Genomic DNA, 17143 nt, shown 5'->3' on the forward strand with positions numbered 1-17143 from the left:
GATGAATCCAAGCTTCTTGTTCTGTAAATGGGTTTTGATTTTTTAATCTTTTTGTAATTTTGAAATTTTCTTGTTCTGTAAATGGGATGAATCCAAGCTTCTATGCCTTGGATCGTTTCAATTCTAATGCCAAAGGACCGGTCACGAGCATCTGTAAAACATACAACATATATATATATATATATATATATATATATATATATATATATATATTGGCAGATATATACTGCACAGATCGATGAGGGAGACGGACAAAACGTTAGGGCTTGTTTGGATACTAGTTGGGTCCAAATGTCTTTAAAGGTTATTATGGTCTTTTTACATTCCATAAGGGCTTTATGGTCATTTAGAGAAATATGGGCTATCACATGGTAGAAATCCATCGGCCAGTTGCCGGATTGGGGTAAAGTGCAACCAAACAACATACTTCAGGGGGGTTTTATGCTACTTTATAAATTCAGGGGGGTTTTTTGCTCATTAAGGTATAGTTGAAGGGGGTTTAATGCACTTTACCCTTAAATAAAATAATTTTATATATAATATATTGTTATATGTATAATGTATAAGTATATGTTGTATATGGTATCAGTATATGTGATAAAAGAAAGACTATTAGGCAGTGATGTGACAAATAGGTTGAGGTGGTTTCATCTCAACCTTGGTTCCTCACTAAACAGAGTCCAGTGAGTGAGAGGCGCCACTGGAGCAGATTTCAGTCTCTCACTTTTAAAGGCTACATACTGCACCTGACGAAACTGATAGCATATACTCTCTCCGAGTCTCTCTCTCACACACTAACGCACGCACACTAAAATGGCAACGGCGGGAACACTTCAAACCCTAATTTTCATAACTCCGACGAACGTAACATTCTCTAATCGTCATCGGAATGCATATTTTCGGATAAACCACGTTTCTTTATCACGTCGGTCCGCCAATTTCAATCACAACTCTTCACTTCTTCGAAAAACTCACCCCATTTCAAGACGCATAAGAGCCAGCGAACGACCACACAAGGTTCGGTCGCTTCCAATCTTTCTCACTAGGTATCTTTAATCTCAGTATTTTCATTCAATTTCACTTGAAAAACGTCTTGAATTGGTTATTTGTATTGTATTTCAGTTGGGTAGTGATGGAGACCAATCTCCTCAAGTTTCTGGTTCTTCGATGGATTTGAAATGGGCGAAGCCGTTGCTGAAGTTTGCTTCAAACAATTTTCTTCCATTAGGTAATCATATATATTTCTTGGGCCCATGTTCTGTGTTTTCTTTTCTTTTTTAAATATTTTTACTTTTGGGTAAGTAAGTTCAATGTTTCTTTTGATTTCTTTGTTTCAGATTTGCTTAGTGAATAGGATTTATTTACTATAAACATATACATATAGAATATTGGGGATTAGATGCATGTACAATTATTGGGATTAGGCTTATTTTCACTTATTTATTTGTTTATTATTATTATTTTTTGTTCCTGCTTTTGTTTTTGATTTTTTTGTTTTCCTCCAAATTCCATGAGGGGTGAAAAGGAGGTGGGGCATACCAATTGATACACTTGCTAAAAAGGAATTTGTTGCCAACTTCTAGTAGATCCGCAAAAGAAGGAAAAATAAAAAGATAGTAAAAGGATTTCAATTGCTTATCAATTAGTATGAAGCTAAACCGGCATTTTAACAATATAAACACATTCTTATGACCATCTAGATGTGATCTTTGTTGGATCACAATAATGAACATAAAGAGAAGCCAATCCAACTGGTGAGCATAAATGCGTAGTTAAAAACACTCACAAATACTTGAATCAGCATGGAGTTATTTAAGAATGCACTTTAGTCACGACTCTTGAGTCTTGACCTAATATTATTTATTCCGGATCTCCAAACAACTATTCTTATGGAAATATGGAGACTAAAGAATTGGAAATTGAAGATCTAATGAAGTTTTGGATCCATTGTTGATCCTTTAAACATGGAAAACCTTTTTAGAAATTGATTCAGTAGAGCTCTAATAAGCAGTTAGTGATTCATACCATTATTCTCCAATTAAATCACATGCTAGGTGGAAATCAAATATAAAATATAAAGTACAACTTACCTGTACTGCTCACATATGTGTGCAAATTGTATTTGATGAAAACAATTATCCTTGACTACAAATTTCAGGCATCCAGGATTTCTATAGTATTTCTGTGCTCACTACAACCCAAATAGAAGCAGAAACTAGAGATTAAGGACTCCTGACATATAATTTACCCACAATACCTCATTCTAGTTGAGTTAAAAATAACTGAAAGGGGTCAACAACTTGGAACAAATGTGTACTAGTCTGAGCAGATCACTGTCTGACCGAGCTGTTATTTTGAGCTGAGCTCTACTTTTACCAACCAGGGGTCCATATTAGTTCTTTTGCAGCACTGTACTAAAATAGAGTGCATTCATCAAAATTAATCCCCAGAAGTCAGAAAAAGGTTGACCCTACACTAATTAGCTTTGTTCTGTTTTAGATTAAATTTGTAAATTAGTTCTTCTAGAATAACAAGTAGATGAAGGAAAAGAGAAAGGAAGAGAAGAAATGAATGACGAGAAGAATTCAAGATTCAAGACATTTTTTTTTTCTTTTCCTTTTTCCTTGTTTAGGACAAGTTGACACAAGACTTGTAGAATGAGGTTCCATGATGTATGCTATTTGTTGATGATATTTCTTTGATTGATGAAACTAAAGAAGGGTAAAATACAACTTTTGGAGAGCTCTAAAATCAGGGAGTTTAAGATAAGTTGGACTAAAATTGAATATGCATGGAACGTAAGTCAAAAGAAACTAGAAATACAAGTGGACATGTAGTGACTATTGAGATTCAAGAGATATAAAAAGTGATTATTTTCTTGACTCGGGATCCATCATTCACAAAGAGGAAGGGAATGGAGATGATGTTACGTATAGAATTAAAGCCAGATGAGTTAAATGAAGAAGTGCTTCTATTATATTGTGTGATCAATGCATCTCTCTAGAACTAGAAGGTATATTCTCTAAAAAGGTCATGAGACCAACTTTGGGATAGAATGTGGGCCAGATAATGAATTACATGTTCATAAAATGAGCGTGGTTGAAATGCAGATTTTGAGATGGATGTGAGACAAGACGTGGAAGGATAAAACTAGAAATGCTTACATTCATGAAATAGTTGAATTGGCATTCATTGGAGATAAAATGAGATAAACTTGACTAAGAAGTTTTGGCCATGTGCAACAATGTCATGAACTTCACCAATGTAATGAGGAATTGTTACATGGTCCACATTATGGGTAACGATAAGGGAAGTGGAAGATCAAATCTAATATGATTTAAGACAAAAAGGAAAAAGAAAAAAAGAAGATTTATGATGTTGAAATATAAGTGAAATTATGGGCTTACGTAAAGCAGAGTGACAAAATATAATCCACATAGCTGACCTCAAGTAGTTGCCAGAAAGTTTGTTTAGTTGAGTGGAGTTGATGTGCAAGGAGCCCTATGATTGTTCCAAACCAATGATATGGTTTTGATTGTAGGTGTTGGGGCGAGGCGGAGAGTGTGTGTGCTTTGGCTGTGCTTGTGAATGGGTTGTTGGTTTGGTCGTAGCCCATACATATTTCAGATAGGCTGTAAGGGACATTGTAGATGACCCCTCAAGTGATTGTAATATATTCTTTGTTGAGTTGCCTAGAGATTTATCTTTTGATATGACCAATGTTATTTCTATTTAGCTTATTCTTAATTCCCTTCAAAAAAATTTATATTTGAGACGGTCTAATTTTCAGTGCTACTCTTTGGTTTATAACTTTATATATCTCATTCATTTGTTAAGTTGGTTTATTTGTCTAATGTCATCTACAGCTCTTGTCAGTGGAGTAACGTTAGGGCTTGCAAATCCTAGTCTTGGTTGTCTTGCTGATAGCTTTTCTCTGTCAAAATTTAGCACTTTTGGGATATTTATTCTTTCAGGTAAGTTTCTCAAATTAGTAAATTGTTATCTGCTATGTATATATACATATTGTGGTGCTATCTTTACCTTTTTCTTGATACAGGATTGACGTTGCGTAGTGAGGAAATTGGTGCAGCCGCTGAAGCATGGCCAGTTGGAATTTTTGGGCTAGTATGACTTCGAATATCTTAAATGCAATTTTGTAGGTTCATTCTCCGCTTTTATTTCCATCTTCTTATCCTTTTTTCTTATGGAGGGAGCATGTTTGATTCTTCGTCTGTTTTTACTGATACTAACTCCCTAGCTCTCTGTTCATAGGTTCTTTTTTTAAATAGATTAATAGACAATTATAACCATTCTTCCTATTTCATGCATCCAATTTCTGGTTTTTATAATGTCATGACATGGTTTTTGTGTCTTATGTGATGCTTCTTTGTTGAATTGGAATTATTATTCAACACAACTCCTTATCTTCTAACCATAAGAAAGACTGAAGAAAGTTTTGTGTTATAGAGTTGTTGAGTCCTGTGTGTCTGTGTGCGCGTGCGTGTGGGTCTGTGCGCATGTCTATATGCATGAAATTTTTAAAAGCTGCACAATTTCAACAAGAGTTGTCGAATTCTCAGAGTTTTCCACTTTCAAAAGGTTTTCCCAGTAATTCAATTGATATAGTTTCCTTCAGCTTCTACATGCTACATAGGCTACCAGTTGGAGTTCAACTCAAGACCTCAAGGGTCTGAGCTCTTGCATTCATTTTTATTCCATGGGACACACACTCACATGTTTTCATTTGTCAGATATGGCAAAACATGTTATCAACTTTAGTTTGGACCCTTGTCATTTGTCACCTGGTGTGCCATAAATTTAGTTTTGGATATTCTACCAGTATTGTAAATTTGTCACACTTTATCCTTCTTCTGTAGCATTTCCATTTTTACTTTGTATTGTAATACACTCTTATATATATTTTCCATTACTTAAAGGCCAGGATCTTATTGAGCGTGGAACTTTAGATTCAGCTAACTTCTCTTATAATTCTTCCTTGCCCAGGATCTTATGAAGTAAGGAGCTTAATTATGCTAGTGTCTTCTTCTTTTTCATTTATTTAGTTTTAAAATATGATAAAAGTGAGTAAATTAAACATCTTATTGTGGTACGCGACAATGTAAAATGGAACATCAAGAAACTGAGATCCTCTGTAACATAAGCTTGCTTTCATATGGTTGATGCACCAATGGGGTGACATTGCATGAAATGATAACTATCACTTGTCTTAGATGAGTTCTATAATTGTGGCCTTGTGCCCAGACTTTTTAAATGCCAAGGTTTTTTGTGCTTGTCCTGGAGAGGAAGGGAGGGAAGGTTCACGTACGATTTTTCTTCATTCAATTGAATTTCGGTTTGTTTATTTGCTTATCTTCATGCTTGTTATTGGGAACCTCATCCACTGGGCTGACTTTTTACCGATCATGCTTGTTACTTTCACTCTTTAATGTTTCCATCCTTGTCTGAGCAATTATTCTCATTGATGCTACCTAAGATATTAGGCTGAAACCAGTTCAGTGAGTCCTCAATTATTTTATGTCCTTTTGAGTCTAAATAGGTAGTCTCCAGTCTGTGTGTGTGCGTGAGAGAGAGAGTAAAGAAATGAATCAAGAATAACTGAGAGAGAGAGAGAGAGAGAGAGAGAGAGAGAAACAAAAAGAATACGAATAACTCTGATTCCAGGCTATATAAAGAGTGGAGACTACTTACATGCCCTGCACCGAAATGGCAATGCGTGAGCATTAGAAAGTTGTACACTAATAATCATATACACACTCTGTTGCATCCAGGAATTTATTTATTCAACAAAAACATTTTTCTCCCAAATGGACTATATAATTGCAATGAGGCATTCTGTCCAAATATAAGTGTATTTCCTGGCTATAGTCATTGTCAGGTACTTTATTTGTAATGCACGCACACAAATAAACGAATTGCATCACCTATGGGCATCTGGAAGTAAATAGAACAGAAAAGAGCTCCCCCGTCTTACAAGCAACAGGCTTCAATGGAACTTTTTCCCCCTTTGGTTGCGGTGCTCTCAAATATTACTGATTGATCAGTATTGGATGTTTCAATGTTCATGAATACTGATATATGTGTTAATATGTTAATTCTTTTCTTCTTTTCCTACTCCCATCTCTCTTTCTTGATAATAAATTTAATGGTTTCTCTTCTTGTCAGTGCAGGGATCTATTTTGTTTTTCACCCCCTTCTTTTCAAGGCTTATTTTGCTACTTCAGCTACAACCTCAAGAATTTGTCACTGGTACGACGATGGGAGTTGCCTTTGTAGTGTTTTGTAGCTTTGATTGAGAGGGTAGTTTGTTTCTTGACCTTCATCTTTTTAATAAATCTAGGCTAAATTAATTCTTTTTTTAAATGGTGCGATGATACCCACTTTGAATTGGGAAGTTGGAAATATTCCAGAAGGTTGGCTAGTTTGGTTGAGTCAGCTCATAAGCATTTTAAGGATCGTTTTAGGGAGGGATACTTGTTAAAAGAAATCATAGTTGGAGATACCCGAGGAAGGTGAACAATGTGAGAAAGCATAAGGTTCTGGCTTTGGACCATCAGAGTCCAGACAATGTGCCATTGGAGTATCTTTTATCATATTTGGTTTTAACTGAAGGAATTATGGTCCTTTTATAATCCTGAACTTATCCTTCTGTTTGGTGGTATGAGAACCTGAAATACATCTTTGTAGTATTTTGTTTGATATTCGAAAGAGAATGTTATGCCATGTTTGTTGTTGGGGGGGGGGGGGGGGGGGGGGGGGAGAGTCATAGCATTCCTTTTTTATTTATTTTTTGGCAAATTATTGGAAGTATTGAAGGACAATCTCAAGATGTATTAAAAAAGAAGGTAGAGAAGATGATATATACTTTGGTCCCTTTGGTGCTACTGATATGGTATTTAGCTTGCTTGGGGTCGTGGTGGTTTGGTACTGTAGGAGTGCTTGTAATTGTCCTCTCGCTTTGCTTGAGGTTGTGGTACTTTGTTTTGTAGTAGAGCTCGTGTCGTAGATTATTGCAGGCGAGATGAATAGAGTTCTGTTTCTGGACACTGATTTATGCATGTGCCGCTAAGCTTGTAATCTTAATTTTGTGACTCTTTGAAACGGCTGAGTGGGACTTTAGATTTCCATTTTTGGTCTTAGGTTGAGTATTTTATAAATTATGTATTTTCAGTCTTTACTAGCTTTCCTTTCTTTTTATTTTTATTTTTATTTTTATTTTTTTAATTATAAAAAGGACTTGTAATGATGTTTTTTATTTTTTATTTTTTGGCAAGAATATCTAATCATAGGCTGCTCATAAATGTCTTTTGGACATTCTAACTAAAACAAGTCTGGTTCTTTTAGAATTTTCTGGGTCAAGCAGTTCCTAGCTAAAGCAGCTGGCTTTTGTCAACAAAACTAGGGGTGCACACGGTTTGGTTCTTTACGGTTCCAGTCGGAACCGGAACGGTTCACAACGGTTCCTAAAAAACTGAACCGGAACCTGAACCGTATAGATTAGAACCGAACCGGAGAACCAGTTCGGTTCCATGAGAACCGTTAGCCATGAGTTCAGACAGCGGCTGAAGCTTGCGAACACGAACTGGACAGCGGGCGATGGAAACTGAAAGATATGGGTTTTGATTTTTTGAACAATCTGAAATGATATGGCGATATGGGTTTTGAACTTTTGATTCTTGCAGCAGATCTGAAATATATAGGTTTTGAACTTCTGATTCTTGTAGATTTTGTAGTTTACACTTGCAGAGAGAGAGAGAGGGCAAGTTTAGCAGTTGCAGAGAGAGAGAGAGGGGCAAGCTTGAGAGTTGAGAGACGGCTGAAGCTTGCGAACCTAAACTGAACAGCAGGCGATGGAAACTGAAAGATATGGGTTTTGATTTTTTGAACAATCTGAAATGATATGCGGGTATGGGTTTTGAATTTTTGATTCTTGCAGACAGATCTGAAATATATGGGTTTTGAACTACTGATTCTTGTAGATTTTGTAGTTTACAGTTGCAGAGATAGAGAGGGCAAGTTTCGAAGTTCAGAGTCGAGAGAATAGAGATGGAGATTGGAGGCGACTGGGTAGGTGAGGCTCAGATCTAGGGCAAAAAGACTCAAAAAAATAGAGATGGAGCCGATTGGGGAGAGCCACTGAAATGATTTGCCCTAAAAATAAAATATAAAATATATATATATATTTTCCGGTTCAAGAACCGAACCGTGAGATCGGAACCAGAACCGAACCGAAACTCAACGGTTCCTTATATTAGGAACCGGAACCGGAACCGTGAGAACCGGAATTTTGGTTCCAGTTCTCACGGTTCCAGTTCCGGTTCCGGTTCTACGGTTCTTTTGTGCACCCCTAAACAAAACTGCACTGGTCTGTTGTCCCCCGTGCGGTTTAGCTGCCCAGTTTTGTCCATTACAGGCTTCATGTTACTTATTTCTAAACGAGGAGTTTGGGATAGTTTTATTGGTAGTTTCTTTAATCATAGACTTGGCTTTCTATTTGGTTTTGGTGCCACTATCAAACATATTATGTCTAAACCTCAAGTGCACCTCTCAGTAATTGGAGGCAAACTTGTCTTTAATGCTTTCCGACATAAGAGTGGTAGAAAATGCACTAATCCACTCCTTTCCCCCTCGCTTAGAAAAATATAAAAGGAAATGAAATGATGCGGGACTTTTCAAGTCTTTCTTGAATGACATTGGCTGGGAAAAGGGTGGCAGTCCATCATATGGACTTAGCAGTCATTTGCATTTTTCTGCAGATGCCTTTGAAATTTTTTTTTATAGTTTTCCTGGTTCGTACAGGATTGGCTCTATTTAGCTGTATGCCTACAACATTATCAAGTGGAGTGGCACTGACTCGGGTATGTTAGTTCCCCTGAATTTTCCTCTAATTATGTTTTTACACAATTTTGGTTTTTTAATATAATAGTGGACCAGAAGTTAGATGGTTGTCAGTTTGACTGCAACTTTGAAATTTTGAAATGCAGCTTGCTGGAGGGAATTCTGCCCTTGCTCTTGCAATGACGGTTATATCTAATCTGTTAGGAATCTTGATTGTAAGTCACTGAGTTTCAGTAGCTTACAGAATTTAGATTCTCTGTGGTGGATAACAAACACTCCCTAGACACCAGGGAGCAGTTTAACACTTCTTCTCTGTGTTTGTATGTGTGTATATCTATCCATATATATATATGTACAGTTGTACACATTTCTTTACAGAAACTTCTCATCTTTTATAATTAGGACGTGGATTTCAAACAGAATTCCTCTCCATACTGTTATTGAAAAAAAAAATTGTTTTACCTATCACATTGTGGAAAATTGTTTTCTAGCTCTTACCTGATGTGTGCCCGTGCCCTGAAGGATGGCATGCCAGTTTTCATTTTGTTTCTTCATCCATGTGTCTATTTTTGTTAAAAGACTATTTGTGAACAGGAAGCAGCTTATTATGATCAGTTCTCTCTCTCTCTCTCTCTCTCTCTCTAGGCACGCGCAGGCGTGAGTAATTTGACAAGCCTGAGATTTCTTTTCTTTTTTCTTTCACATAATTTATTTTTCCAGGTTTGTCAGATTAAGCTTGGAGTTCTTTTTTTTCCTCCCCCCCCCCCCTTTATTTTCTTTCTTTTTCTTTTTTCAATTTAATCAGTAAGTGCATGCTGAAAGTAACTCTTCCTTTTAGGTGCCTTTTTCTGTCTCGAAGTTCTTAGCTGCTGGAGTTGGTATATCTTTTCCGACTGAGCAGTTGTTCAGAAGCCTTCTTCTCACTCTCTTAGTCCCTCTGATCTTGGGGAAGGTAATACTACTGTTTCCTCTATATAAATTATACACAGATAATTTTGCCTTCGAATATGAAAGCTTCTGTGATGTCATCGTTTCCAGCAAAAACCGTTTTAGCTCATATTAGTTTTGTTTTTGCATTTAGGGGATCTCATTGAATAATTTTTATTTTAAAGAAATTTAGGTAGCTCAAGTAACCTAACTACATCTATATGTGGCATTGAATTTTTGTAGTGGGACACATCCCTTTTTTATTCATTGTTGGTGGCAGAGGCCACATAAAACTCGGATGCCCATAGTCTAAGTTATTATTAGGTAAATAAACAGGAAAAAAAATCCTTAGCAAGCTGTAGTAAGTTAAAAGTTTTTGAAAGCTGAGTTAAACAAATAGCATTCATTTTGGAATTCCCAGTGAATCCTCATTTCACCATATTTTTTAATTTCTTTCCAAAGCTTCTCCAGCAGGTTGCTGGCAAAAATGACGGACCTTTTGCTTCTAAAATCTAGATCTTGGATGACAGTTAATCAATAGGCAGTTGAGAAGATCCTTACTGGCCAAGACATGGAGACGGTCTGAAAACATCTTAAATTTGGGAGATTGAGAAAATTTGTTTGTGGTGCCAGCTTTTGACGCTCTCATTCTGCCCGGACAAAATATGGAAATTGTGTGGGAAAATCCCAACCCTGGATTCTAGTTCAAACTACATGACCTCCAAATCGGCTGGGGTCCGGTTCTTTGCCTGTTTCGCATGAGAAAAACAGACAGGATTTATTTACTGTTTAAATCTCAGTTTGTTTGGGACTTCAACGATGGTTGGATCAAACTGGGTTAATACAACATCTGTTGGAATTCAGTATGTGGGTGCTTTCAATGGATTTATTCCAAGTAAATTTTTGGGTTACTTGCAGTAACATCCCTGAGGTAAGCCTTAATTACAAGCAGATAAAGTATTGGCGTTACCCCCTGACGCTTGCTCTGTATCACACTAACACCATCTTTGACATGTTTCAATATTCATTCAAAATTGGTATTAACTTGGAGTGGAACCCGAATGATATGAGTGCTATCTTTCAGTGTCTGCAAGCTAGAAAGCCATGCAGTAGCGACTAGCAAGTGCATGGTCGCCTTTCACCATCTTGGCCATTGTTGGATAGCCCATTCCCTGAAATCTTTTTAGATTGTGCCATAAAGTGGCATTAACTACATTGGTTGTCTAAAACTAAAGAACCAATCCCTCATTAGTGCTCTAAAGCTTGTGGCACACTATTTTTGCATGGATTATGATCTTCACTACACTGGTAATAAAAAAAATTTCCTTTTGAAATATGCAAAACTTTTGGCCTTCTTTTTCAGTGCTTACTGCTTCCGGGAAATGACCATCTGACTAATTCTTACTAATCTTCTCTGTTATGATAAAAAAAGCTTTCCAAATGCCTCTAACTAAGTATTTAAGTTCTAAAATTTTATACTGCTAATCTTGGAATTCTAATGATGTTAGAGTTTTATTTTCTAAATTTTTGATAAATATTGACAGTTGAGTTCTATTGTCTAGTTTTACAGAATTTTTAGGTCTTTTAAAATATGAAAAGGGCATAAATGAGAGTGAAATGCATCTAGGCTGTTTATCATTTTGAATGTTCCATTTGGAAATTGACACTACCATCTTGTATGTCTCACTTATAAAGAAAAGTATTTTCGTAGCAAGTAGATCCATCACTGCATTCAAATGCTGTAATGCCAGTCTTTTACTTCTCTCTCTCTGTGTATATATATGTGTGTGTGTGTGTGCACGCGCGTATATATATATATATATATATATCAACCGTACAACATGTTCTAACTATTCAAGGTGTATAATAGCAGTCTAAAAAGTGATTTTGATACTCTTTGACATGAATATATGCTTGTAGAGGAGGCCTTTAATGTGGGAGTAAGATCATATTATTGTACGAGGCCTATAATTCTGAGGCCTTTTTTTTTTTTTTCTCCCTCTTTTTTTTGTGTGTTTTGGGGGCAGGGGGGCACAGGGGATATCTGTCTGCCCTGTGGTGTTTAATTTCCATGTTTAATTTATGCCTTTTGATCAACAGGTCTTTCGAGAATCCTTCAAAGGTGAGTGTTCCATATTCTCCATGTCTTATTAAAATTTTGTGGGCCCCTCTTTATGTAGAAAGGAATAAACACTTGAACCCTAGAAATTACAGATTGTAAAAGTAATTAATCTATGGCAATTTATTAGGACCACAATTTGCCACTATGAGCTCTCTTAAAGATTAATTTAAGGGTTCTTTCTTTGTTTTGGAATGTCACAACAAATTGTTCTGCACATTTGCATCACATTTGGGTGATCCAAAAGATTGAATGGGTGTTTCCTTATCAACCATACTTTCAAATCGTGCCTTGGACTGAGTGTTGATGTCAAATTTGGTTAAATTGTTAAAATTACTCAAACAATGCATGTGTTGTATGCATTCTATCTATCACATGGATTGTATCATACATCAAAGCTAACATTGGTGATACATACACATATATACATACATATGTGTGTGTGTAACATAGAGTATTGTAGATATTATATTATGTCTATAAGATAAATTTACATATACAATATATTAGGTATTATGTAAATAAGATAAATTTACATGTACAATATATTGAGTATCATTTTCCAAATAATCTACCAACTGTGGTATAAGACGCCAGCAGTTAAAAATGCCTTTCAGTTGCCAATAAATACAGCATCTGGTGTTGGACCTGATTATACCTGAATTGCAGGGGTTGCAGACTTTGCTGATCATAACCGTAAGCTTTTGTCAGTGATGAGTGCAGTCCTCCTCAGTTTAGTAAGACCTAAATCTTGGTTTTCTCTACAATTTTGTTATATATAAGCTGCATTTATAATAGTACATTTTCTTGTTCATGTCTAATATGTTTTCTTTTTCTTGGTATTGGGGGCTGTCCCTACCCTCTTCGGGTGCGGGACTAATCCATAGGATATCCTTAATCACCCCTGAACCAATGTTAATTCCATAAGGATTTGAAGGCAACACCTCTGCGTTGTGCCCAAAGACTTTATGCCAACTTAGCTACCCTGTGGGAATTTTTTGAGTCTGTATATTTTGTGCTTCGGTGCAGTGTAGATTGCTTTTTTGTTTGTCAGGCTTTGATAAGTACTGGACACATATTTGTGCCCTAAGTAGGACTTGAACTCTCCAACTCTTGCCTTTTTTTTTTTTTTTTTAAAGTAAAAGAATACAATATTGCTTTCCTACATGCATGTTTGCTAAATGGTTAAAATAGAAGACAACAATAGTAATTATTCTCAGAATGAAAACAAAGTCTTTATTCTCGTGAAAATATCAATTACTATATTAATCTTTTAAATAATTTCATGGATAAAAGAGAAGCCTATGGTTACATGAAATGAATTAAAAAAACTTATTTTTACACTGCTTTGCGAAACTTCAGGCTCGCAAAGAGTGCCGAGTGTAAACGACTTAAGGCCGCGAGTCAATGCGAAACTTCAGGTTCACAAAAAGTAAGTTTAAAGACCCTTTCCCTCGTGAAACTTCTGGCTCGCTAAGAATATCTAGCGTAAAGAACTGATCACCTTTATAAAAAAAATTTAATTTTCATAAAGTATGCACAAAAATAATAAAATGCTATTTTACTAATATAATGAGAAATTTAAATAATTAATGTGCTTACCCGATCTCCTATAATCAGCTTGTCCTTTACCTTGCTCTCCCTTATTATGGATAGTTGCAAATTCCTCCTGAGCTTAAGCTTTGAACAAGAATAAGAATGTAAGCATAAGAAGGAAAAAATCTCTCTTCCTTCACCTTCTCCCCTTGAAGAGATGGTTTTTAAGGAAGAAAATAGCGCTCAGACTCATGAAAAGTGACATCCAAGCTAACAAAAGTTTTCTTAGGAGGATGGTAGCACTTATATCCCTTTTTGTGTTGCCGAGTATCCAATAAACACACATTTTACTGCCTTGGGATCAAGTTTCCCTCTAGACTGTTGGTGATCATTAATAAAACACACACATCCAAAAACTCATGGAGGAATGGGATGAATGATTCCACGACCTTGAAGTAACTCAATGGTAACCTTAAAGTCAAGAGCTCTCAGAGGCATACAATTAATGAGGTATACAGCGATGAGAACATCACCCAGAAAGTCTTAGGAAGACCCATACTGAATAGTAAAGAGCAAGCTACTTCAAAAAGATGGCGATTCTGCTGTTCGTCCACATCATTCTGTGCTGGAGTATTACACAACTAGTTTGATGAACAATTCCATTATCAGCTTGATATGCTTGAAAAGCACCTTCAGAATACTCCATCCCATTGTCAGTCAGTTCTAAGAACCTTGATTTTAGCATCCAACTAAGTACATACCATCTAATTTATACTCTCCAAAGTAATAATACTCTACAAAGTCATCAATAGAGTTATGTGGATTGGCACACTGACTCTTTGTGTTCCAACTGGGGACTGTCTTCTTTTTGAGGTGACATATGAAGATAATCACTAATTTCTTAGAGATGGCAAAGCTGAGTTGAGATTTGACGCGCATTTGAGATCCTCGAAAAAATAGTAGTAGTAGCAAGTCGTCTTGCAATATCAAGGGACACGAGAATTTAATGTTTCTTATGCTTAAGACTTGGGAGTTCAAGCGGACCCTCTGCATGTCATAGAGTGGCAAAACCTGAAGATCCACACCACTTATCAGGAGCAAAGGGTCAAGATATTGGAACATACGCATGTAGAGTGGCAAGACCCGGAGAGATTATTTTTTTCGGTTCTTGGATTTTAAAGAAGTGCTGCAAAACAGACTATTCCTTTTGTCAATTTATGGTGTAACATCATGCTATTGAGAATGCTGCATGGTATTAGGAAGCCAAAATTCACATCAAATATCATGACCCTTTGCTCCTTAAGGTACAATGGTACATAACAATTTTGGGAACCATAATTTCTTTAGGGGGTGGAATCTACCAACCTGCAACACTTAAAAAAGTAAATAAATTTCCATTTTTATTTAGGCATAAAACTAATTAGGGAGAATAATTGAGAGGAAATAAACTATGCTGGAGTTGTGGGATTGATCGAAGGTTTAAGTTAATCGATACTTATTCAGTTACTCTAATAGGTCTAAGAGAAACACCAAAACCCATGAAACAAACTACTAAGATAGGTCTAATAACATGCTTATTAAACTGAAATTTGGGCTCTGGACTTTTGTTGCACCAAATAATTGGCCTGCCTAAGACAAAGATGGATTATTCAATGACACAATTGCAACTTACTGTTTGAAACATTACCCTCCGGTATGCTTATAGTATCACAATATTTTTGCCTATATACTTGCCTGCATATACCAAGTGATTGTTATTTCAATGTTATGGATTATAAATTATAAATTATGTTCATATATCTTTTCGTTATCTATATAATCACATCAAATTTATTTTAGATCTTTCATAAATCACTGCTCAGATCTTTTTCAATACTGTTGCACTTCAATAGAAGGTTTTTTAGGAAGAAAATTGCTAGTATCTTGTAAACCACGGTCAAGAACTGTAGAAATTGTATTTGATTTATGAGATGGTTCTTAAAGAACCAAATTCAAATATTCATTATTTTCTAGTTATGGGGGCTTTTTGGCTGTTTGGAAGCCATTCTGTATTTTAGAACTTTCTTTGATTGCTCAGGTGCCATGGATACAAGTGAGCAGATCGAGGTCATTGCTGTTAATGGTCAAGCCTGCAGTTTTTCTTGTAGCTGTTGGAATGGGAGCGTATGTTTTTCACTGTGAATTTCTTACTTTTGAAAAAAGTTCTATCGAACTTACGGTGTCTCTGATGCTTATATTATGATGATGATAGTTTCTTGCATATCACTTCAGGTCTGAGAATGTGATCCAACTTTCCCAATTTATATATTGATATATTTATTAAAGTTGCATACGTAGTTGTAATTAATTTAAGTGTGCTCATAAATTTTCATCTCTCAACACTCTTTGGATGGGATTCTAAATACTGACAGGATTTCAGCTATTTATTTAAATTAAATTACTATTAAAGGATCCATATTTTATATTAAAGGCGCAAGTTTGACAACACTGTTTAAAAGTGATGTCAATCCTGAAATTAGAAGGTATGGATTTTTTTATTAAACTGTCAACCGCTAGTTATTCATATATTTAGGTTATAGTCACCATAGAATGATCATAGATTTTTAAGTTGGCTTCTGCTTAGAATAATGTAATATGGTAATATCATTTACAATGAAGGTTGTACCGTGGAATAGATCAAGAATTTGTGTCTGATCATTCACTTGCATTTGTGGCACTGTTAACTTATAGGGCATTGATAAACTAGCATCATCTAACAGGATTGTCATCCTGTTTTGCAGACTCCTGCATCTCATCCTGTTAGCATTTAATGCTTTAGCAGTACAGAGCCTCTCCGCTGTATCCGGTGGTAATAAATCAGTTTTTGCAAAGAAAAAAAATGCTGTTGCTCTTGTACTTGTTGCAAGCCAGGTAAGACATGATTTTCTTTGTGCTTATATTCCAAAATTTAAATTATAATGCAGTACTGCAAACATGTATGTCGTTTCTATGAGGAGAAATTAATTAGAAATCAGTGCAGCAATGGACTAATATATTTGTCATTTTTTTAGTGCGACAAAAAGGAAGGGGGTTGTGTGAAAATTTCTTGAAAATAACATCATCTGTTAAGTTGCTTAGAACCCTTCTAAATTTATTATTGGGCAATCATTGGGGCTTGATATATTGCATGCTTTTGTAGAAAACCCTGCCTGTGATGGTAGCAGTTGTGGATCAGCTTGGTGGTGCATTCGGTGAATCTGGTTTGCTGGTTCTTCCTTGTGTCGCAGCACATCTGAATCAGGTTATTTGAGTTTCCTCTCATCTGTCTTGTTTAACTTAAATTTTAGCTGACATGAAAAAAGTTCATGGTTTAGATTGTCCTGGACTCTTTTCTTGTAAACTTCTGGTTTCAAAAGGAGCAGATGCTGGACAACCCCAAGCCAGCCTGAGATTTAGGAATGAAGACCATGATTATCGATGGTTTATGCAGATGATAATATTTGTGGAGCCAGTCTATAGAAAGTAGTGGGAAGTGATATGATTGATTGCCACTTTCTTTCTTCAATACGGTTAAAAGAGTTACAGGGTTTGTACATTTTGTGCTGCCCGTGTTGTATCTAAAAATGTACCTCAGCCATTATTTAATCAAATTGTAAAATACCTGATTTGATTATTGGAGACTATCCCAATTATTGATTAGTTTTATAATGTAATTTTTTATTTTAT

General features: G+C 35.9%; 1 protein-coding gene across 3 annotated transcripts; it reads left to right on the top strand.

Annotated features, from left to right (window-relative positions):
* The first annotated feature begins 626 nt into the window (after positions 1 to 626).
* LOC132271158 (probable sodium/metabolite cotransporter BASS4, chloroplastic) lies at positions 627 to 17142 on the top strand. 3 transcript variants are annotated; one of them, XM_059772447.1, is made up of 14 exons: positions 631 to 1017; positions 1123 to 1228; positions 3867 to 3974; positions 4058 to 4125; positions 6189 to 6267; positions 8818 to 8876; positions 9003 to 9071; positions 9695 to 9808; positions 11884 to 11905; positions 12572 to 12639; positions 15516 to 15601; positions 16219 to 16348; positions 16617 to 16718; positions 16792 to 17142. In XM_059772447.1, the coding sequence occupies exons 1-14, from the start codon at positions 814 to 816 to the stop codon at positions 16864 to 16866; spliced, it is 1290 nt and encodes a 429-aa protein (XP_059628430.1). In that variant the 5' UTR covers positions 631 to 813; the 3' UTR covers positions 16867 to 17142. The 3 variants fall into 3 exon arrangements, with proteins under 3 accessions (XP_059628431.1, XP_059628430.1, XP_059628432.1); XM_059772449.1 differs by having other exon boundaries at positions 917 to 1046; XM_059772448.1 differs by lacking the exons at positions 16617 to 16718; positions 16792 to 17142 and having other exon boundaries at positions 627 to 1017; positions 15516 to 15709.
* The last annotated feature ends 1 nt before the right edge of the window (position 17143 follows it).

This window comes from Cornus florida, unplaced genomic scaffold (assembly GCF_030987335.1).
Source record: "Cornus florida cultivar Cherokee Brave unplaced genomic scaffold, ASM3098733v1 CherokeeBrave_3.0.0_Hap2_Chr08, whole genome shotgun sequence".
Classification (NCBI taxonomy): Eukaryota; Viridiplantae; Streptophyta; class Magnoliopsida; order Cornales; family Cornaceae; genus Cornus; species Cornus florida.

Excerpts from the sequence above, each read along its gene's own strand:
- LOC132271158 (XM_059772447.1), top strand. The coding sequence starts at position 814 with ATGGCAACGGCGGGAACACTTCAAACCCTAATTTTCATAACTCCGACG. Across the intron at positions 4,126-6,188 it reads CAGTTGGAATTTTTGGGCTA|GGATCTATTTTGTTTTTCAC; the intron begins GTATGACTTCGA and ends TTGTCAGTGCAG. Across the intron at positions 9,072-9,694 it reads ATCTGTTAGGAATCTTGATT|GTGCCTTTTTCTGTCTCGAA; the intron begins GTAAGTCACTGA and ends TCTTCCTTTTAG.